At 43.0% G+C, this 24682-nt stretch overlaps 1 protein-coding gene across 1 annotated transcript in view; it reads left to right on the plus strand.

Annotated features, from left to right (window-relative positions):
• Positions 1-10714: 10714 nt before the first annotated feature.
• The window catches only part of usp43b (ubiquitin specific peptidase 43b), a gene marked incomplete at its 5' end in the record, with an annotated part of 64380 nt that continues 50412 nt past the window's right edge, over positions 10715-24682 (plus strand). The window contains 2 exons of the mRNA XM_079233742.1: positions 10715-11317; positions 18556-18702. Of these exons, the coding sequence (XP_079089868.1) occupies positions 10715-11317; positions 18556-18702 (750 nt within the window). The remainder of the gene's footprint in view (positions 11318-18555; positions 18703-24682) is intronic.

Below are 24682 nucleotides of genomic sequence, written 5' to 3' on the forward strand. Positions count from 1 at the left end.
ATTTCACTGCATAAACATTTCTGTGTTTTGTCAGTGACGGCTGGTGAACGTTCATCTGAGAGCGCAGCTCAGCCAATGAGGTGAAATCAGGGAAATCTTATTTTGCGGTTTTGCAAAAACATAGCTGCGTGCTGCCACTACATCATATGGAATTCCTTGTAAACAGAGGGGAAACAAGCGCATACCGGAGTGGTCAATGCAAACAGTAAATATATATATTTATATACACACTTTATGTCCTGTCACAATAATATTAAACACCTTTATCCAAGAGGGGAACATGTTCAACAAGTAGAGACTGAAAACACAGTCATGTCTTCTTTTGACGATTTTACAAAATGGCAACACTAGAAAAATGAAAACCACCACAAGCCTCCTGCGTATTGCACAACCTGTTAGTTGAAATCAGACGTCTGTTTCCCCCGTGAGAAATCCTGCAGGATGTTTAACTGCATTCAACAAATTGTGTTGCCCCGTGGCCATCTATGCAATCCTTCACCCAGGATCCAGCAGTGCAACGCCGGTGTGAAGATTAGAAGCTTATCCAATTAGCTTTGTGCGCACACCGGCTGAGCCAATCAGGCACATCTAAAGGCCACGGCCGCACTGAAGTGCAGCCACAGATCAGCAGAGGCCAAAAGACTAGAATAATAGGGTTTTTCTTTTTCCTTTTACAAACTAATATTCTATCAACATCTTGTTTCTCAAATTGGTTTTGAACCCAAGTATTACAGAGAGGAAAGCTTAGGTAAATCAAGCGTGAATAATATCATTACTGTTTGGAGAGACCTCACACTGTGTCTTTTAGCTTCCTCATTGTCCTCATACAGGTTTCAAATAATGAGAATGGAAAAAAGTTTTCTACTTTGTCTTCACAAATATCGTTTGATTTAAATATAATTTCAGGTTTTAATGAAACTCAACTTCCCACACGACATAATAAACCAATTGGGTCCTTGCACTCCATAATGATAATAAAGACGGATGAGACTTCAATAAACATCCTGCAATTCAAGACAAACCGCTGTGACGCGCTAGCAGCACAATTTACAATAATTAGCCTGATGTCATTCATAATTAGGAGGATGAGCTTTGCCAAAGCCTACGACATGGTGATTATGGACCACCTCTGGGGTTTTCACTCTCACACTTCCTAGGAACATTTCCAAGAGCAGTTTCCATGTGCAGCCGTCTTTCTCTTCTAAATGCTGCCATCTGCAGGGCAGAAGCGGTATAAATCTGTGGGTGGGAACAATGGGTCTACTTTTGAATTGTGCATAAAGGCAGACAGTGTTTTTTGGTCATGCTTCCAACTCAAAGATTAATGTTTCACACAAGCAGCTTGAAAGGCGTTTTGAATTGCAGTTCCTTTCATGTTGGGCATAATTCACCCCGCTAAGATGCCACCCTGGAGGTCAGCCGCGGGGTGGAACTGAAGCCTCTTTCAGGGAAGGTGTCACAGGTCATACATGTCCAAGAGAGAATTATGACTATTTTTTTCCTCATTTGTCATGAGGGCAAAAAGCTTGGTGTACGCGGCCATGAATGTGTCTCCACCCGCACAGCTGGGTGGTCCGCCAAGCTGAATGTGACCCCAATAAAGACCTTTGTGCCGAGCGGCTGTGAACAGCGCCTGCTCTAGCATGAACCTCGCTTTTGTGCGAGTGTCATGGGGCGCTGATTCACGGCACATTATGCAAAACACAACGTTTTACATAGAAGGCCTGTTGAAACGCATCGCAAAGACATCAGCTGAATTTTATCACATCAAATGAAATGTCACTTACTGTGATGTTATTGTCACGGAATGAAGATGGACATCGGTTTATACTCCTATAAACTACAGGACACACCGACACTCAAATGTGTCGGATGTTTCTTTTTTTAATGTTGAACAAATTAATAAATTATAATGATACACTAGAGATTATAATGATACACAGCTGAGGTGGACAGTTACGGGGAGAGTGCAGCCAATGCATCAGTCATCAGTGGAAGTGCCCAGTTGTGTTGACACGTCAGTTTAGGAAAACTGGGATTGATTATGTATAAAGCTCATTGATTATGTATTAATCTCACCCTCATCTTGTCGGCTATGATATGGAGTCTTCTCGGCCTGTTTAAAGGGAACCAAACAGCATCCTGCAAACAAAATATGAAATAAATGATCTAAATCTCTTATTTTTTACATCATAGATTTGAAAATATTTAAATTTAGAGTACAGTTAACACATACAAACATATGCATGTTCAAACACTGTACATTTTGGACAAGTTTTACATTTGAGGACAACATTCTTCATACATTGGGCCTACGAAGTAACTTACATCATATTGTTACAATCACTGGCCCAGGTATGTCCCGGCATGCATTGAGTGAACGCGACGACACTTTGGAAAGGTCGCCAGTTTACGGACAAGTGACACGTCATTCATGTGCGAGTCGCCAACTCATTGACTCACATTTATCCCGACTGCTCCGGAGGCTACTTCATAAATAATGACTGTATTTTTAACGCAATACATTTTGACTTTTTAATAGTAGGAAAAGCACAGTTGCTCCGAAACAACATGAAGGGTCCCTGCGGACCAGAAGCAGCTCAACAGAATTATGCCACCATTAACTTTAACTTGACTTTAAGATTTAAACTTGTGCTTTTCCGACGGGCAAATGTCAACAAGTCTTCCGTGAACTTCATGGCATAACCTACCCGTACAGTCGGCATTGTTTCCATGTGGGACGGGTGCGTCGCATTAATTAGACTAATTAAAAACAGGTGCGTCCGAGCTGTGGTCGCTGAAGGAAATGACGTCAGAACCAACAAGCCGGTGAAAGGTAAGGCCTTTTTTTATTACCCTAATTAACTTGGGCCTATTTTACGCCTTCATACACAAGAAACTCGTCCGAGCAAAATTCTAAATATAGTTAAGCTTTTTAGTTGCCTTGATAATTAAATTGTTATCGCTGTTGACAAACCAGAGCTGATGTTTTAGTTTTAGTGTTTTAGTTGAAGTTTCCCTCACAACGTGAGCTGGAATGATTTAAAGTCCTTCATGCTTTAACATTGCTAGTTCAGTCGTTCATTGTTTTGCTGTGAGTGACCCCTTTATGCCAGTTGTGGGATATAATTAAGTCTTAAGAATTAAGCCTTCTGAAGTGTAATTTTGAGGTACTTGTACTTTATTGAGTGTTTAATTTTCTACTACGATATAAGCTACTTGTAGCCAACACATCTCAGTGGAATACATTTTGCTTTGAACTAGATACACTACATTTCTCTGACAACATTAGTTACTGGATATTTGTAGGCTACTTTAAAACAAAAAAAATAATAATACAAAATATATCGTAAAATCTAATAAATTATGATGTTTTAATATGGATTAATATACACCGTACATAAAATAGTCCTTTAACTCCAACTTTAAAAGCTGCAGAAGTGATGCTTAGCACCAATCATTATAATCCTATAATAACATATACTGTATTCTGAAATGGGCAACTTGGCTTTTTAGGTGTAGATTACTTTTACTTTTTGCACTTTACGTATATGTTAATGCTAAATGGTGTACTTTTACTCAAGTAAGTTTTTGAATGCAGTACTTTTACTTGTAACAGTATAATTATCTTGTACCAGGAAAAATACATTTCATTTTGTGCAGCATTAATATCTTCGCTTCTCTCTTCCTGTGAATTGTCTAGTGATTCCTTGACTTTTAATCAAGGCACTTTGTATTGTAGATGAAGAGCTGTTTGTGAGGTGAAGCAGACTCCTGTCATTGATCATATTAGTATGGTCTTCAAAGTCTCGCTTTAATGCGCCAAAAAACAACAACAACAACAACAAGCATTCATGTCAGTCACCTAAATCTACCTGATTTGCTGTTTGACACCCGGTGTTTCAAACTGTATTCTTCCTCACAGCTGCTTTTAGAGGTGAAAGCTATCGGCTGGTATGACATGAAACTGGTTCACACTGCATAAGCTCTTCAGCCTCAAAGACTGTATCTGATGGACCAGAAAGGAGGGATTGTGTGGAATATATTTATGTATAAATTTGGGAGGATAGGACATGAGTGAATTGTATCACCAGTAATCTTATCAATGGTCAAGGATGGAAAACAAGACACTTCAAATTGCAAGTGGAACCAAATGTCTTTCTTGTCTATTGATAATGAATATAAGAGGTTGTAGCTTTAAGTTCACAAATGCACACATACTGGACATGTGGTTGTCAGATGTTGCATCGCTGATCAGGCCGTTGGGTCTCCAAGTTGCAAGGAGCGCATTATTCTGGGGATGAAGTGTCAGGTGAAGTCTTGAAAAAAAGACTCATTGAGAGGCATTGGTCAATTGTTTTCAGTGCAATGCAGTCCATTGAGTCCATACACACATAACAGCGTACGCAAGCGCTCCATTTGAGAGCTCATTTTTGACAGAACCGCCTTCTTGTGTTATTGCAGCTTAATGTTTTGTAAAATATTTTGTGACAAATTGCAGCCAACACTTTTGTGGACGCACCTATGAGAGTGTGCTTTGTCCTGGCTGCAGTAAAGAATGTCCTCCCTTTCTGCCTTGCAGATCAGCTCATGTTCAGCCAAGTTGATGGCAGCTATCATCGTCATCCAATACATTTTTAATGGGATTCAAAACAGGCTTTGGTTGTGCTGCTCGGTGAATCCTCCCGTCTTGTTCTGAAGCCACGTCATCGTTGATTCAACTGGATGACGAAAGGGTCGCTGGCCTGTTGGAAAAGTCAGTTTGGGGTCATGAAGGAGGTCATGTGAAGAATATTACCATAACGGCAACATGACAGACATTGTGATTTGATTTGTGGAATTGTTGTTACTGTGCCTTTGACACAGTTTTTAAGGGCAAACACTGAATTATTTAGGACACAAACTGCTGCTTCGCTGCTCTGTATGGAACGTGGCTTTGAAACAATGCTTTGACGTTACTCGCTATTTCAATTAATAATTTTTTCACAGGACGCATTTTAATATTTCACAGTGAGGAAAGGTGTGAACGATATAATGAGTGATGGTTGAATTCCATTGAGCTTCTTCAGTTTCAAACTGTGATGGCTTATTGGGACACTTGAGTAGAAAACATAGCCATAATTAGTGTTATTAGTAACACTAACTATGGCTGTGTTTTTTCTATTGTGACAAATCAAAATGTCTGCTGTGAGAACGGCCTGTAGAGACCAGCATAAAGAAATATCCACTGAGTTACAGACGTCTCTTTCCCAATGTAAAAAGTACATTTGGGCCTCTGGCATCACAAGACGGTCCCGGAAATTGTAATTCCGCTGTTTGTCCACTATGTAACGTTTTCTTCGGGATCAAACAGTGTGTTGTATGACATTTCATGATAACATCATGTCCTAGTTGGGTACTTAACTATGTTGAGAGCATCTGATGCTCAACCTTACAACCAGCGGAGGTCCGTAAAACCAAAGCTTGAAGATGAAACAATGCCTCTGTGTCTCTTCAGTAACTTTACCCTCACAGTATGAACTTCATTAAGAAGTCAATCATCACACAGCCGTGTGAAGTCAGGAGCACAAAACTAGATTGATAGAATATAGTTTGTCTTTCGTTGATGTTGCAGTGTGCAACCGGCAATGTGTACACAATGTGCATGGTCAGACTAGCAGGTGGTAATAGGTCGAGTTAATCTCAACCAGCCAGAACAGTGTTGTGAGCTGGTACTGTTCTGTGGCATGTTGCCAGTGTGATTATCAATGTCACCTTCATTGTTTAATACTCATTTGTTGTTTTGTCCCTTCTTTAAATGGAAAGAGTGGCGAGTCAGACTCAAACTCACCAGTAGAGGGAGCCATAACACAAGTCATTGGAAGTTGCTGAGTGAGTACTTTATTTATGATTTGAAAATAGGAAACGCACTTTTTCCTAAATGGCGATGTTGTTGTCCTTGTGTGGTGCGCTTACAGTGGCACTTGCATAGCTTTTTGCAGAGTTTCTCATAGACAGACACATCATTAAATGGCAGCTTTCATTCTAATTAGAGCTAGACCTTGTGAATATGATTGCCTTTTTGCAGTTCATCTTTCACTTCTTCACTCTGCGTGTGTGCAGATGCTGACTCATGCTGTAACTTGTAATTACATCTATTCATATGCACAATATAACCAGCCAGTAACTGTCTTTTTGCAGCCAAGCAATGATGGAAAAATGCATGTGTTTACTGGTGGAGGATGCTACCTGTTCACACAAACCACAGCTTGGGACTGACTGCCACCACCTGAGATAGCAGGAGAATAATGAGATGAACCCAGCAGGGGACTTCAACAAAAACAAAGCGGTATTCATAATTACACTCTAGACCTGTGAGACGGGGATAAAATGTGTTTCTGCTGCGCTGCCGTTATACCGTGAGCTGGTTTGGTTCCTTGCTGCATGTGTGTGTGTCTAGTGTCCTGCTCTAACTGATAACAGTTGAGATACAGTGAAAGTTGGCCCGGTTGTGGATGAAATAGGCCATGAATAGAAATAGCTCCACAGTCTCCGGAGGGATTGCCGTCTCAGTTGCCTCCTGCGTGCCGCTAAGCCGATGGCCGTCTCTTCTCCGTCCAGGTGCGTGTGCGTTTGCTCGTGTGTGGGAGATCCTGCCCAGGACTCTCAAGCCCCTGGAAACCACGAGAAAGCATAAGGCCTCTGCCAACTGCATTAAGATTAAAGGCATCGACAAGGAATGTGTTATTGCCAGCTCAGATGGGGCCTGCATAATCTGGGACCTGGTGGAAGCCAGAACTCGCCCACTCAACCCCTTCTGTTTCTTTTCTGCTGAAACTGATTCACATCACAGGAATGGTTAAGTTCTGATGAAGGCTAGCGTCTTGTTAAATCTCCCAAAATGTTTGTAGAACATCGTATTTAGTCAGGGCTGTGAGGAAAATACATGAAGCAGTATTGATTTCCTCCTCACTCTGTCTGTCTGTGTGAGCTTTTTGTGAAGAGTCAGGTGGTCCAGGATTACACTGATCAGCACTGTCCGCTACACCTCCCAGACACATGCAGGTCATTAGCAGGCAGCTGCCTGCAGTGGAAAAGTGAGGCCAATAATGAAGTGTCTTGAACTTGCATTCTCTGTACTGGCCACCAGGGGGCGACTCATCTGGTTGTATACAAGTCTATGAGTAAATTACTCTACTTCTCTTTTGCTTTGTTCCCTCAGTAAACATTGTAAACATGAGTGTATTCATTAGTCTTCATTAGAGTCAAATGGACCATAAAGCAGGATATGCTTTAGGGCGGGGCTACCTAGTGATTGACAGGTCGCTACCACAATGTTACAGTTTACCTACCAGGGGTCTTAGTTGCCTAAATATGTCCGCGTTCTGTTGTACTTTGCTCCACCCTCTCGTGTCACTAAAAAAAAAAAAAAGACGTCGTAGTGACTACATGCACTTGATTAAAAGCTTCCTGTTTCTTTCACTAATGACCATATACATACAGTATACGGTAATTATTAGTGAAAGAAACAGGAAGCTTCTCCAGAACATAAACCAAAAGAACCTTCTTAACTTTCATTGTGCTGTATTACATGTAATTTGTGATGTCCTAAATTCTCAAAACACGAGTGATGTATACACTGAATGCTCTTGCATGCTCTGGCCATATTTAACTGTATAGCACAGCAGCCGTCGCGGGTCGGTGTGCGACAGCTAGTGCATTGTTCCTTTAGTTAAGGGAGCGCTTGTTCCTGGAGCAGACGGCATATATGACTCAGACAACCAGATGGTCTCTGTTGCCTACTTCATCTTTGGGAACGACGTTTCCTTCTTTAAAGAGAAGAACGTCACGGGCAAATTACCTCTCCATTTATAGGCCGACTTAGATATTAGGCCAGCATGGAGCAACGCTGATTTAATTATGTGTGCTGCAGCACTCTGGCAAAAAATAAATACACCTTGCTGTCTCCTTTTGTTTTGTATCATTATAAGTTTGAGTTGGTACCACACTATTAATGTTCAAAGAGTTGGTCTTTTGCATGAGATGCTCCCTCACATCAAAGACAGTAAAATATAGGCCACACATAGACGCGTGTCTTCACGATGGTGCACCTCCCTTTTCACAGTGGGAGCATAATTTGCATGGGTGATACAGAATTAGATGTTGGTGGGAGAAATCATCCTCGCAAGAGAAATATTAAAAGGTACTTGACTTTAGGAAAGGAAAATGCAAATTAACGCTAAAAATAGCCTCAAATCAAAGCTGATAGCGAGGCCAAAATAAAAAGGAGGCAACTGCCAAACCCAGAGGAGGTTACTGCTTAGCCACGAACTCTCAAACATGCACAGCGCTACTGAATATGAGCGCTGGCAGCAGCTCAGAGGGGCCCTGGGGTCATTATAATATGGCAGAAGCTAAAAAGTTGCATGTTTCATCAAAACCTGCTAGTAGAAAGAGTGAAACACTCCAGTTGATGGCTTTGTAGTAGTTTCATAACAACTCCCTTCCGCTGTCAATGACTGTGAAAAATAGGCACTTTTGCAGCTCGGGTTGGCGCAAGTCATTAAAAATGTGGATTTAAGCAGGAGAGGAGGATCGATCTAAAGAGAGTTGACCCAACGCATATCAGAAGACTTTAACTAGATGCTGGATGAGTTGTGTTTGGGCTCTCGTGTGAGATGCCGGTGCTGGAGCGACGGCTACAGGTACTGTAGATATCACACGGCTTACAGCAGGTATGACTTAAATGTGAAACCTATTTCATGGACGTTAGATCTACTTGATCATAGTTTGCATCTGCTGTGTTGGCTCGCATGAACAAACAGGTGGCGTGTTTGGTACATGGTGTGGGAGAGAGAAGATTATCATTTGCCTCGTCGCCTTGGAGGCAGATGATGTCGGTAGGAAAAAAAGTGTTTTCGGGAGGCTTTGCATGCTCTGCTGTGTGCGCTCATGGCGGTTTCTAGCTCTCAGCTTCAAATATTTCAAAAGCATTCTTGACTTTCCTCCTTGAAATTGAGCCTGCTGGTTGTACTCCATACCATCATCAGCACCGCTCTGAAGGGAAGCAGTAGGAGGCAGCTCTTCTTGGCTCACTCTCTCTTCAGGTCGTATTAGCAGCGAGGAGGAGGGTCAGTCATAATGCTTATATGCTCACTGCTGCAAAAAGAAAAGTCTGCAGTCCTTCAGTGTTAGTGAGACAGCCCTGTGTGATGAACGTATAATGTGAAGCGAGCAAAGGAGATAAGCCGTGCCGCTCTCCTATACGTCATAACCCAGGAATGATAGTAATAATCCAGGACACTGTAACCTGCGATAAACGCCTTCCAAGGCTTAGCTAATGAATTTCCTCTGTAGGCTGCGGGGATCCCACACATTCACAAAAGAGATGCTCTCTTCTTGCCTCTTTTAGAATTGTTAATTGGCAGAAATCAACACATTAGACCAGTGATTCCTGACCATCATGTACCCCAGGAAGTACTGGAGTTACCAGAGTAAGTGGAGAAGTTAAACTAATGAGGGAAAAAAATAAAGAAATTATGCTTTGGTTTAAGGGCCTACAAAGGTATTTCTATGAAACGGTTAGTTACGTTTCAAGTTTTGCGGTATATGTACTTTATTTTCTCAGTGTATTGCTTTATACTTCACAATTTTCAGAAGGATATGTTGCACTTTTTATGTCATAAATCTCATCAAATGCAATGAACTGTTAAAGATGAAATAAGTGGCTTTTTTGCTTATAACATAGTGTCCACGAGTTGTTAGCAGTTCCACCAAAGGAGACATTGTCCCCACTGAGCGTGACAGACGGTTTCATTTAAATAACTGTTTGAGGATCAAAGAGAAGAAGAAGAAAAAAAAACTATCCAATATTTCAAAACAAAGATTAGAGGAAATTCCAGAAATGTTTAATTTGTGTTGCAGACCTTCTGTTATTCCTCAGTAATCATCTCATGACCCCTCAGATGTATGCTGTGACCCTTTTAGAGGGGCCGACTGAACTACCCAACCGTTTACAATGTAGTTAAACCAGAACCAGTAACGTGTTACATAACTGATGACTCATTAATAACAATATAATAACATCAGATATAATAATTAAAAAAATAGGGGTCATGGGAGCATCTCTACATACATGAGTACTTAAACTCGTAATACTTTAAGGTACATTCTTCTGATAATACTACACTACTCATAGATGGGATGTAAGTGTGTTTCTCACCACGGCACTGATTCTTGTAGTTGCAGTAAATGATGTGAGTGGGCCACTCTTCCAGACCGGTGACCCCCGGTGCACACGGCTCTCTCATCTCATCCATGTGCAGGGGTGTGGGAGGGAGGGAGGGAAGGAGGGCGCAGCATCACAATCGCAAGCCTTTTTTTTTTTCTCTCTCTCTCTCTCTCTCTCTCTCTCTCTCTCTCTCTCTCTCTCTCTCACAGGCGAAGTCTGGAGCGATGGGACGGGAGCGCGCAGAGCTGCAGCTGGACGGCGCAGCGGCTCGTGGTGTGCCGGCATGACGAGGTGCTGCTCGCGGTAATGAGCGGCTTGAGTAAGTGCTGGGATGGATGAGGAAGGTTCTCCGTCAGCGCAGGGCGGAACAACAGTGAGCCGCTGTGCCTCCTGTGCCCCGCCATGGTGTCATCCGGACAGGGGCCACTGGCAGAGAAGTGACACGCCGGCATCGGAATTTACACAACTATCAGTCTGAGAATAGACGAGCGCGGGAGCGGAGACATGGAGAAGCAGAGCCGAGGCAAGGAGGCAACGCCGACGGCGAAGGAGGAGAAGCGCAAAGAGAAGAAGCACAAATCTGGAAAGCTCTTCCGAAGGAAGTCGCTGAAGTCCGTGGGGAGTTTCATGAACAGAATCATCAAAACTTTGGGCACTTTGACCCACTTTGGAGACGCGGACGCGCGGGACGCGGAGGACGACGACGGGGGGTTTCGGAACGGCGCACCTTGCACCCTCAGCGCCGGCTCGGGGAGCGTCCGGGACGCGGGGAAGAACACCTCGAGCACGTCTTCCTCCCTCTGCGTCGGCAGAGACAGACTGCTCTACCAGTTCTCAGACAAAGTCCCAGGCGTCCTGGGGCTGAAAAACCACGGGAACACCTGCTTCATGAACGCCGTGGTCCAGTGTTTGAGCAACACGGACCTGCTCGCGGAGTACCTGGGGCTGGAGCGGTACAAGCTGGACCTGAGCCAGACCCGGAGGAACGGGCTGCTGAAGAGCGACGAGACGCGGCTCGCCAAGGGAGAAGTCACGGAGCAGTTGGCGTCGCTGGTCCGGGCTCTGTGGACTCTGGAGTACACCCCGCAGCTGTCTGTGGACTTCAAGGTACCACACACACACAGCTACAGGTGGACACACCAGAAGTGATGAGCACACAGTAGCTTCTGTGATGAAAAGAGCTGATATGAAAACGATGAGGGCCGTTTTAGTGGTTATCAATAACTAAACACATACTCTCACATTATACATCCCTCTGGTACCTTAAGTGCAGAGTAATCTTACTGTTTAGCAGGGTTCTTACGGTCATGGAAAATCTGGAAAAGTCATGGAAATTTAAAATGGTTATGTCCAGTCCTGGAAAAGTCCTTGAAAAAAATGAAATCCCCAAAGTTTTGAAAAAGTCATGGAAATGTGTTATATTCATGTGTTCATTTACGCTGAGTTTGAAATGAATATGCTTTTAAAAGAAAGATGCTCAAAATATAAGCAGGCATCTATATAAATGTTTATTCTTTTAATCAAACTATTGTCTCATTCATTTGTGTCATTTAAGGTTTACTGTATGCTTTGTATTCTCATTTCTAGTTTAAATACTACATCTTGTCACTTTTTCATGTTTACACCGTTTTCACAAAATATTTGGTCATGGGAATTTGGTTTAAAGTCATGGAATGTGTATGAACCCTGGTTTAGTCAAACATGCACTCTGTTTGCCATCAACACCACTATGAAGTGCACAGAGACTCACAAATAAGAGGCGTCCTTTTCATTCATGTGACTTCAGTGTTTTCCCGCTAAATGATAACGTGGCTGCTCAAAAGGGCTCAATGGTGCAACCTGTCTCCTAAAAATTACTTTCCCCCAGAACTAATACGCATTCCCAATTACGTTTGATCAGAAACGTATCTCCTCCCTGATTATGTTTGTGTTTGACGTATTACACATACGTTTATAATTGTGTGTTTGTGTTATTGTTTTGTTGCTTTATTTAAGCATATTTTAATTTTTAAACTCTGCCGAGAAAAAAGAAAAGAGGGGCGGGGTGAGGCCAGTGACAGCCGGCCAGTGACAGCCGGCCTCACCCCGCCCAGGCCGGGCGCCGGCCGCACCGGGAGGCGAAGACCGCTTGCCCGCCGTTGTTAGGGCGGTAATGGGCCGGTGTTCAGACTGCTTGCACCGGGGCTCGGTCTTCAGACGCTTGGCGTCGCCGTCGGTAACAGCCTCCTTCGCGCCGGCTCCGGTCTTCTCTGAGTCGGGTTGTTTGTGAATGCAGCCCAAAGTGTGTGATGAACTCCATCTAGTGCAGTAAACCACTGCGATCAACTCAGCAGACACTCGGATCTCTGTGGTCACATCAAGTGCAGAATCTGACGTGAAAAATATTCAAACGAGCGGAAGGAGTCACGGGACCCAGCATCCGGTTTTCAAAATACTAACTGATAAGAATGTGTTCAGAACATTTCTGACCATTTTACAATATTTCTGTAAGACCAGTACAGTTAAGATGTGTGGATGTGGTCAGAAATGTTCTGAACACATTCATTTATTTATCACACACTTTGGGCTGCATTCACAAACAACAACAAACATAAAAACAATAAAACAAAAATACGTGTTTAATCAACCTATACGTGTTTAATCAACCTATACGTGTTTAATCAACGTATGTGTAATACGTCAAACACAAACATAATCTGGGAGGAGATACGTTTCTGATCAAACGTATTTGGGAATGCGTATTAGTTCTGGGGGAAAGTAATTTTTAGGAGACAGCGTTGAGCGGTGACTGGCATCGTTTTATGGACACCGCAGTAGCTGTGCAATGACTTTAACTTCATCATCGCCTCCTAGTTGCGCTCCTGTGTAAACTAACTGCAGTGGTTTTATTTCCTCTCGCAGCACGGCAAAGTGTTTCAGTGTTTATTTAGTGTGGCCGTTGCGATGCAAATTGCGGTGGCTCAGGAAAGATTTACTGAAACACTTCCCACTTAATAATCTTCCCTCCCCGAGGATCAGAGTCCTATCAGGAGACCCTTTCCTTCTCTGCCCCCCCTGGAGAGGTAAGGGGGAGCCGTGGTTTATCTCCCTGCAGCTCTTTGCTCTGGATTTCTTTGAGCCATAGTTCAAGGCAAGAAGTAGATAATGTGGAGCAGCGAACAAAAAAAACTCCACAATGGATCTATTCTCGGAAACGCTAATTACCCTGTAAGAAACCGGTACAAGTACGGCTACTGGAACACCCTGACCCAAACTATGTTTAGGCACCTGCATGTCTTTCCTCACACTTCAATACAGCGTACAAGCAGAGAAGCCGACCTGAGAGCCAACTAAGTATTCTTTCTGCATGTGAAATGCAATCAGAATCAATTTAGTAAAATATTGATTCCTTTTGTTTCACTTTTGCTCTCCCATCTGTTGTGTTGTCTGAAAGACTCTCGTCGCAACCAGAATCCTTACTGCCAATAATTCCCAATGTCCACGCTTTCACTCCCCTCTTATCTCGTGAGACTCAGATATTTTCAGGATAACAATCAAAGGGAACAACATGGAAACATCAAGCCAAGAGAAAACAGATAGATTCAAAGACAAACACTAAACACTCCCCCCTTGTGTGTGATTAAATGTTTCCTGTGTTATAGCGCGCACTCACACACACACACACACACACACACACACACACACACACACACACACACACACATTGCTGTGCCTCTTGGCTGTGGTTTGTGAACGTAGGAGGTCCAGAGTTCATACAGCTTAGGCCTTCTGAAATTGCCTGTTGAGTAATACCACAGCTGCCTGGAGGGAGGCATTATAAAATAATCACATAGCTCCAAGTCTTCTGTCTGAGAGGCAAAATTAGCTCTCAGTTGTGGGACCTCCAGATCACTTATAAACAGTGCTCCAAAAACAGATAGTTTTTAACTTTTAAAGCTGAATAAATCTGTTGATGTGGGAAGTTGAATGTCCGTATTATCAGGCCTCTGAAAGTCAGGTGTTTTTTCGGGAAGGTTCAGGTAAAGCAGATTAAAAGGACTCCCAAAAGTACCCCTCTTCACATCACATGCATTTTGATTAGGAATGATAAAAGGGTTGAAAGGAATCTCTTCTTTTTTTTGTGACAATTACCCTTTCAACAGGACGTGCACTGCACTGCGCTCCCCCCCCCCCCCCCCCCCCCCCCTTTTTAAATGAACGATGCGGCTCACGTGCAACTCCTCTGTAAATGTGGATTCATCCTCTTTGATCAAAAGTTGTTCAAAGTTAATGAATCGACAGTGGCCTCCTCGCAGGTCAGTTGGCTGCAGAGTCCCCGTCAGGAGGAAAAACAAAAGCCACAAGGTCCTGAGGGATACCTGGCACTCTGCCACATCCCAGCTCCACCTGTATTGTAGGACAAGAGAGGTGGAAGGATGCAGGCTGCTCAAACAAATGTTCCCTAAAGAGTAGGAATGGCCGTGCTGCTTTGTGCCCTGAGCTCCCACTCTCCCAGATGTGTGTCGGAGGGTTGCATTTCTCCAATCTGGTAGCAGATGTGATCTTTTGATCTGGACAGTTCCCGTGTGCGTTCTGCATCGCCCCCCTGGCAGGATGGTGTGTTTGCACAGAGAGGCCTGGACGGGGATGAAGCCTGAAACTCATACGTTCACTCAACGGCCAATTTATCGGTTTCCATAACATGAGAGGCCTGAGAAAAGAAGGGAGGTAGGCTGAGCTGAGCAGGAATGCCATCCTCCCTTCAGTGGAGACTGATGGGCCTATTTAGGAGGCTAAATGTGTGTCGTGACGACAGCGGGTCACGCTCACAGGTATGTGTCAATATTTGCCGTCTCCATGTTGATTTTTAATGATTATCTATGTTGCTGGTTGCTCCCAGAAGATGTAGAGTAGGGCAGCGAGTCCCAGATTATGATTTGATTAAAAAAATAGATTCCCACATATTGAGTCAGCTGTAACATATAAACGCTATATGTTGACAGAGAAGACCGACGGGAACAGAAGGAATCGTGCAAAACATCTCGTGGTGGTGAGCAAACACCGAGGGAATAAGCAATGTACGCGGTATTGGGAAAGTTATTTTAGTAATTTAATGGGTTACACATTACTAGTTACCCTGTTAACAATGCAGTTACTCATGTGACTATTTTAACTACTTCAGCAAAGTAATTAAACTTTATAAATGTTTCAAAACTGAGCAATAAAGTTGAAAAGTCTGAATAGCGGGAAGCTAAATCAGGCAGTGTTTACCTCACAACAGTACTCAACACTGATGTCAAGCTTTTATTAAAAGTTATGAATGAATGAATGACATATTCTACATATTTGCTTTTTTACCAGAAAGAATATACTCGAATGTAACTCTTGTTATCAACAACATTGTGATTAGTAATGAATAGAATTATATATATTTTCTCAGGATCTGTAATTTCTACTAATACTTGGCTATTGTTTATATCTGTAACCCTGACCAGTGACACAGAAAAGAGTCACTGCCTTGTTTTAGTTTTTTTGTCATCGGCTTTTCTGCAAAACACCACATAGCAGCAAGATTCATTTTGCCCTCAGTTTTGTCAACATTGCTGTTGAAGTGTTGGATGAATGTTGTAAATAGCTAAATGTAACAGTTCATATAGTTATCTAAAATAACGGATCGGACAGTTGAAATACTTAGCTATAAAAGAATGGATAAATGGTTGAGATATACAACATTAGCTCAATGATGTATAGGAAAGAGCGGTTTCTTATTTTGTCTTTATCTTTTAGTGAGATGATTACACACATTACAAACTGGCCAGGGGCCAATATGCCACAGAGGGCATTAAAAAACACGGCACTTTCCACAACCTCAATTATATATCTGAGACAATTGCCACCTTCAAAAGGCTGAAGGTAATAACTGTTATTACTTTGCTGCACAACAGCTTTAGGTTGGTGCGTGTCCGCGGTTCTCATGCTTAATAGCAGAGCATTTCTGCAAAGTGACCCTGAATGTTTCATGGGCATGCATTTAAAAAGGATCTGCTGTACTATGTTGAATGTTCTCCAATCAGTCTGACTGAAGTATGACAAAATATAAACTATAGACTGTATATTTGAATCACTCATGCCACTTAACATACACTTTAACTTAAACACACATGTCACTTTAACATACACTTACATTAACGTTATCTGTTTGTCTGAGCACTTTATCTTATACTTAATTTAATACCCATTGCACTGTTGTTGTCGTTGATTGTTGATTGTTGTTTGTCTCGTCTAACGTCTAACGTCTAATGTATGCACCTTCCGCTTAGAAAAATTCCTCATTTGTGCAAACATTCCTGACAAATAAACGGTTTCTGATTCTGATTTCTCTGATTTGTGTGTGAAAATACATCCACAACATCTGGATGATGCACACGCTTAAGGTTGTAAATATCTTATTCTTAAATTCAGAGCAGACAAAGACTTCCCTGAGTCAGAGATGTGTCGTCTTATAAGAGGAAAAGGGAAAATATTAGTGCAAACATGCAGTTTATAAAAAAGTCCATCTGGCTCCATATGCTCCTGAATGTAATAACAACATTGCTCAACGGAGACACACAGATGTCCAGTTGTGTTGCTAATGAAGTTGCGCTATCGTTGTTAATCTTCTGTATTTCATGAGCAGTTAATCTTAAAGTGATTGTGTTGGATTACAACACTCATTACTATTTTTACTTTGAGATCCACGAGGCAAAAGAAGTTTCACTTTCACTTTCAAGAAGAGATCAGAGGAGAAGATTATACAACCTGATCGCCATCTTATTTCTTTGCAACCAGAAGTGACATGAGAGGGTGAAGCGGAACAGAATGCTGAATAGGACATTTTTAGGCGACACAATATTCAATTAACTTTAGTGAACTGAAAACACACAGTGAAAGGGTTAAAGTTCTAAGATGAAAACACGGACAACTCCCAAATCGGGCAACGCTGTGGTATCAAACTGTCAATCACAAGTTAGTCCCGCCCTAAAGCATACTCTGCTTTATGGTCTATTTGACTATAAATGGAACGTAATTTACTAAATGAACATCATGCTGTATTGAAGAAGACTTGAAACTAGAGATTGAGACATAAACTCATATTTACAATGTTTACTGAGGGAATAAATCAAGAGAGAAGTAGAGTCATTTTCTAATGGACTTCTATACAACCAGAGGAGTCGCCTCCTGCTGGCCTTTAGAAAGAATACAAGTTTAAGACGGACTCTGGAGGTTTCCACCTGATTATTCCTCCCCTCATACCGAATGTCGCTCTTTTAAAATGATCTCAAAGAAGAGTAGACTTGAGTATACTGATCTTGTTTTACATCAACAGTGTTGCTCCACGCTTTGCTCCAGGACTCGACTGTGCTGGTTGTTAAAGGAGCAAAGTTCAGTATCTCTGCCCAATCAACCAGCAGCTCTTCAGTGTCAGACCTCTGACTTCATCACCAGACATGCTACATCGCATTACGGTGTAATAGCTATAAAAGGCGTATAACATATTAGTGGATTATGAAGCAATGATTACAGTCTGCTGCTCCCTCCACTATAATCTCTCATCACTGCCTTTGCTTCTGCAGGCTGCCAGCTGCGGTTCATGCGGTTAATTCCTGCCTAATTGAGTCGGGTGCCATTCACATCTGAAGTGACATGATACTGTGTGTGAGCTAAAGCAGTGCTCAACCCACTTCTAAGAGCAATGCTATTTGCACATCTTTTTGCATGTCGTATATTTTCTGAAATGTAGATTCTTCGGAAGAAAAAGAGGAAAGGCAATACTTTTTTTGACTGTAAAACTTTTTTAGTAACAAGCATTTTTTTGTAGACAAAGGCATATTTTACAAACGTGAAATGGCTCTGCATCCGTCAAAGTGTGAGCCAGGTGGAGGCGAGGGAAGCGTAAAGAGATTTAGTGCAAATTTGCAATTCAGGGGTTCCTCTGATCAGCGCTCTGTGGAGAAGGCCGGGGAAGCGCTGCCCAACGAACACACCCGAGCTGTCAAACCCAGTAAACAAGTGGTGCTTGAGATTCACATTTTTTGTCAGGGAATTCTTTCGAAAGAATATCTTAGCAAGCCGGTTTCATTTGGCTTCTGCAGGTGGCCACTACCGCATCAACTCTAACAAGCTGTCACATTATAAAAGCCAATTAGAGTGCCACTGCTTTTCTATTGTATTGTAGACTGGATCTGGATAGGAAAAAAATAAATATATATATATTCACAGATTTCAGAAGGGTTCTCTTTACTTCCCTTACGAAGTACACCTCATGTCATAATTATGCAGCTGCAGAAAAATGACACCGTCATCCCATGTGCTTCTCTCCTCTCCAGACTATCGTGTCCAAGTACGGGTCGCAGTTTCGCGGTAACTCCCAACACGACGCCCTGGAGTTCCTCCTGTGGCTGCTGGACCGCGTCCATGAAGACGTCAATATGGCCTCCCACAACAACAACAACAGGACCAAAGCTCCCGGAAAGGTAGGAATCTGGTTGCTTCACGTAGTAGCAGCTAACATGAGAATACTCGCTGGACGGGAAACATGTATAGTAACCTTTACAGTAGCATTTCATATTGAACGTTCACTCTGCATGCATAACTAATACACGGCTCGTTATGATTAAATACATGAATTAATGCATTATATATCATGATCTCCTGTGGCTTGATATATAGCGAAGCCGTATTCCATGTGATCACACAACATCTGATGAATCATCATTTTTATGAATGTTAATTTACACATGAAATAACGCGTCATCATAGCAGTTTTAAACAGGTGGGTGTGCATTTTACCCGTGTGTTGCTGCACAAAGCTTTCTAAATGTTTTTCAGATCCCAGCGTGGCGATCTCAGGTGTGCATCTTTGCTCTGAGTCTTAACGCGTCGCCCGCGGCGGACAAGCGTGGCGATTTTGGTGTTTTGATTTTCTCCCAGCTCATGTCCCCCTCAAGGTTGGCCTGCGGGCGCGGTGCATCCTGGCACTCCTTGAATGGCTCTTAAAGCAGAGTTTCCATGTATTATTAAATACATGTTTTTACTTTTGAAATATCATCCCTCTTTTTTCTAGTTTTAGTGGGGTGATAACCAGTGGCATAATTTATGAGAAGCGCTACACTTGCTGTTGGTGAGTCATTGCAAATATATCAAAACTCCGTGCCCTTTGTTTCCTGAGGCACCAACTGCAATAAGTTATTCAGTTGTTTCATCATTATGGGATCGGGAGATATAGGGATCAGGAAGTCTTACCTTCCCACGGCTATACAGTGTATAACTTAAGAAAGAACAACTCTTTTTCTGTGAAATTGTTCTGACCGACGTGTAACCTTTTCTTGGGCTACTTGTATCAATTAAAAGAAGGAAGTTATGTCTTTTCCTTGAGAGGACCAGGAATGCACTGTCAGCACACTATATCATTATAAAGCCATGGTCATATTGGAAGTTATGGTCTGTATTAGTAAGCACAGCTCCTATTCCCTGACTGAAGTGTACGTGAATGTGAGACAAAATAAGTGATGGTGAGAGAAACAACTGTGTGTATGAGAGAGTATTCACCTCCATCCTCTGTGGCCATATCAAGGAATCAATCTTACTTGGCAACTCCTCCACGTTTCTGTAGTTTATACACAATACTGTAATACTATCACATGCACAGAGCTCCCATGTTTTTGTGAACTGAGTTGCCCTTTACTTCAGTGAACACTGGGGTGAGGTTTGGTGCTACGGGGAGTCTGGACAGTGTATTTGAGAGGACATGGCAGGAGGTTAGACTGGAGAGCTGCTGATAAGGTCGGCCCTAGTGCCGCACCTTGTTAACACCCAGCACATAAACCGTTGCTACAAAAAGCCTGCATCCCTCTATATGAGGATGTTAGTGTCATGAATCATTTGATTGAAGGATGAATGAGTTTCTTCTTTAGAGCTCGTTCCTTAAAACCTTGTCCCTGATTGGATAGAAGTGGACATTGTACACATGTTTGATGTCCTGCAGCCAGTCACTGATAACTGAACTGGAATGAACATAAAGTGGAGATGACATCAGCTGGTGCCAATGAAGCTAAAGGCATTTTCTTTTAATTACAAGCAGTAACCATTTGTTTTATAACATGCACCAGCGGAGGAAGGCTGGGTTGAGCCTGCCCAGTAGTTCGGTCTGAACTAAACAGGGACTGTGAGTCCTGTATCCATGGTGACTTGATGGTCCACTCTGCAAGCAGCAGCAGCGTCTTGGTGGCAACGTTCATTGGCCAGTCCAAATGCCACTTTTGGACCGCAGCCTAGAGTTGAACATTCTTGTCCAAACTCTGCTGTGCACTGGTACGGTCCAATAACGGGGCCGCTACATCAATGCAATTGTCAAAATGAACAACTTTATTTGCTCTTTAGTGACTTGTAAAAGCAAAAGGTGAGGTCAGAAACAAGCAAATCAATACCAGTTGTAGCACCTGCAGAGGTTGTGGGGTCAGGTTGTAAATGGAAAAAGCCAAAGGAGGAAGAAGTACACCAGTGAACTCTATTTCTTATTTCCCTATTTCTAAAAAGCTGGAAAGAATTGTGCAGTCGACCATGTGTTACGTGCATTGGCTGCAGCAATGCAGAATACTGAACTGTGAAGCAAATCTCTCAGTTAATGATCAGTCTTTGTTCCACCCGTCTTTGTGGTCATATGCTTTGGGCTGTGACCAAAAGAATGAGATTGATACAAGCAGAATATGCAAAGTCCCCATGTGGAAGTCATAAATGCATTGATGCAACAGATTGTGTTTTTCTTAATCAGTCCGAAATAAGCTGTCGGTCTCGAATTGCTGGAGGTTCAGCTTTGTATGAAAAATTAATAGTTGTAAAGTCTATGATTAGTCCATTCCTTTGTTAAGCTTTGTGCCGTTTTTTATTGGACTGTGAAAACCTGTGACGTCTTTAATCAAAGAGGATTTCAAAAGAATACGATGCTGTCATAGAATATTCTGCAGATGAATAAATATCGCTCGCAGTGAGAGGGAGGGAGAGAAGCAGCACTATGGCCTCCGTCCAGAGCAGACAGTGGTGACAGTTGTCTCTTCTGTTTGTCCAGGCCCTCCGCCATCAGCCAGTGTGGGCTCTGTGCAGACACAGAGGTTGCCATGGATTTCAGTTTTATCAGTGAGGAAACATGCGGCCAGATAGGCCTCTGCTCGGTATCAGAAATGGGAGGGGAAGTAATTCCATTCATTCTGTCTCCCCGTGAATAGTAACTCCGCCTCTTATTCCCTGCATCATCTCTCCGGTCGCTCTCACACACTGTAGCTCTGTAAGAATGTACAGTAAAGCTGTGGCATGCAGCGCTATCACTGCTTCACCTACAAAAGGAGCTTTGTGAGAGGCAGCGAGGGCCTCACTGATGCAGGAGACGGGTCCGAATCGCACTCCTCCTCAACTTTAAAGAACCTTTCAGGATCTTTTTTGCACCGTGATGGTTTGTTTGTTTGTTTGTTGCTTCACCTCCGTGCTAATCCGCTCTGCTGCTGGACTTCTGGTGGTGCTGGCAGAGTCACCCCGGGTCACAGCCAGGCGTGAGGGAGGCGTCGGCCTCCTTACCAGTCCACGCACGTTCCCACTCACAGCCAAGGAGTCTGCGAGCTCCGTCCTCTTCTGCTGCCAATTCAGGAGCCCGTGTGCCTGCGCTAATTGTTTCTATGCATGTGCTGTTAGTTACCACTTAGCACAGGAGAGCCAGGGCTCAAAGAAAAAAGTTAGGAAGAGGATAAGTCCCTTCACTTCCCCTCTCCATCCACAGCCCTCTCGGGCTGGCTGTGTCGTCGCAACCACTGAGTGTAAAGAGTAGTCGCCGCTGAAGTATTGTGTATTTGTAATGGAGGGCGACAGATCGCCATCCTGCTCACACACAAGCAGACACGCACTACACACAGTCTACTAGTTTACCGTTGACTCCCCCGTGGCTTTGACTTATGCGGTGCACATTCTCTCTCGGTTTGTTGATTGTTTATCGCTTAGGAAACACAGTGTGACGCTCTCGCTCGCCCCGTCCTCGCTTTATGAATGTGTTTCTTTGTGAGCTGCAGGGAGAAAGAAACACTTGTTGTGCAGCGCGGGTACAGCGGAGGAGAGGTGAGACTAAGTTCTGAGAGGGGAGGACAGTAAGCAGTAGTGACAGCCAGAGAGATGGGGAGACAGAGAGAGAAATTACTTATTTGATTCTACATGACAAACATTGCTGTGGAAACACGAGAGAAGGGCATTCAATTCAAATTCAACGAGGTCCGGTTAGAGAGAATTTCCTCATGCAAAGGTCAGAACATCACAGTAACGTCTAATGTGCGCTATGATTTCTATATTCCCATTTATATTGAAGCAGCTGTACGTCTGTACGTCAACTACTAACTGTCAAATCAAAAAAATATCTAAACAATGTTTATTATTAAACTTTATGAATAATACATACATACATATAAATAAATGGTGTTCTCTCATTTCAAGTAAAATAAGGGATACATTTAGTAATACAATACTTAACAGAAAGCTTTTGAAACAGTTTTTATCTTAAAATAAAGAACTTAATTTCAGAACAATGAATTTAAATGACTTGTCTTTACCATGCAGCTTTTAATTCAGTTCATTCAGGTGTGAAGGGATGCAAATTGCAAGGAATTTCCCTAATGGCTAATTAAATTCAGCTAAATTAACTATTTGAGCAATACATTTAATAAACATAACTGAGATTATGACAACAAGATAATGACTTCACTGAAAGTCAAGGTACTGTGACTGAGGACATAAATCAGATGAAGCTGAACGTGCCAGGCAGATATCGCACTTACTGTAATAGTCCAATGTTTCTTTTATCGACAGCAGGGGCTTTAAACAACTATTAACCAGGTAACAGGAAATAGGTCACGCCAATGTATGACTTAGTTTGAAGGATCAGGACCAGTGCTGTTTGTTGGCTGTATCTGATGGTGCGGTTGCTGGAAGCATCTGTCCAGATTGGACAGATGTCACAAATATTCTCTCGCTAATAATACCAGCCCAAGGGGGAACCCAAATATTTTCCAACTTTTAAAAAATTGGATTTACACCCAAAGACGGGGAATGCTACGTAGGAAGCACAAAACCTTTTGCTCCCATTGTCTGACAGGCCGCTTCTTGCCTGCAGTGATTGAGCAGCTGTAGCTAGTTTGCATTAGCATAAACCTCTGCATATCTAGCCTCCCTCAGACAGCTGTCAGATAACAACTTGGTGGGATCCTCACTGAGTGACTTTTTTTAAGGAGTCAGGACACGTACCAACTAGCTCAGTCAGGGGAGTTGGCTTCCTCTCCTCTCGGCCACACACCTTCTCAATGGGGTCGAGAAGCCCGGTCCTCATCCTGCTATGTTAACGGCACAACAATCACAACGTGACCCCTCCTCCTTTATCCTCTGCCCGGACATTTGATTTGTACTGTGTGGTTGTGTCCTGAAACACAACCAGCCAGTGACCCAGACACTGTACCGAGGTTTCAAACGTGGTTTCTTTTCACACAGCAGCACATGGCCATAAAAGCACCTCTAAACCCACAGCCGAGCAGTTGCCTGTGTGTGTGGTCAGCGCCGCACCCCTCTCTTGTCAGGGCTCGATGCGAATGGTTATGTCGTGATTCTTGTGTTTTCTGCTCCGTGTGTGTGTGTGTGTGTGTGTGTTTCCTCTCCACTCTGCCTTTGATTCTGTCTGACCTGCCAAGCTGAAATGGCTTCCTGTGGCTCAGAGGCACCCAGCTGGAAAAGCATCTCGAAAGGGAAGGGTCCGAGTATGACCACTCTGTGTTTGAGGTCCTCTCTCACCAGATCACTGCTGATTGACTAAGCACCCGCCAGACGCTAGGATGAGAGTTGTCTGCGTGTAGAGAGTAAAATGAACTCCATGTGTCCATCGAAATGTAGTCAGTATCTCTCTAGCAGGCCCTGGATTCGAGGCCAGACTCGCTTCCTAAAACTAGGAGATGTTTGCTCACTGTGGCACAGACACTATTAAGCTGCAACTATCTAACTGTTCTCTAAGCCAGTGGTGATGCATCGTGTTGTCTGGAGCAGTAAAAGGACCTTTCCATAAACTCACTGCCGCTCTGCAGGGAGCCCAGAAAACATTGTCTCATTAAGTTGAGGAGAGCTTTGGAATTAAAGGAAACAAAATTACCATCTGCTTTTGTGTGATGTTGACTTCTCGGAGAAGCTGCGTGGGCGTAATTACTTAATGAGTTCAAAAATTCGCCAGTTAAAAAGTTTAAATCAGCTCCACGCAAAGAGTCATTGTTTGAACTCCCATAGATTTGTCTTCAAACCTGCTGTGCCTGAGGAGAAGAACGCAGCTCTTCATCTTGTTTTGCAGAGAGGGGAAAAAAGTCAAATCAACAGATTGATTTGTTGTTTAATATAAAGAAATCCCGTCACACGCAAATATTTCCCCACCCCGCCGCGCCTGATTGG

Source organism: Taurulus bubalis (genome assembly GCF_910589615.1).
Source record: "Taurulus bubalis genome assembly, chromosome: 17".
Lineage (NCBI taxonomy): Eukaryota > Metazoa > Chordata > Actinopteri > Perciformes > Cottidae > Taurulus > Taurulus bubalis.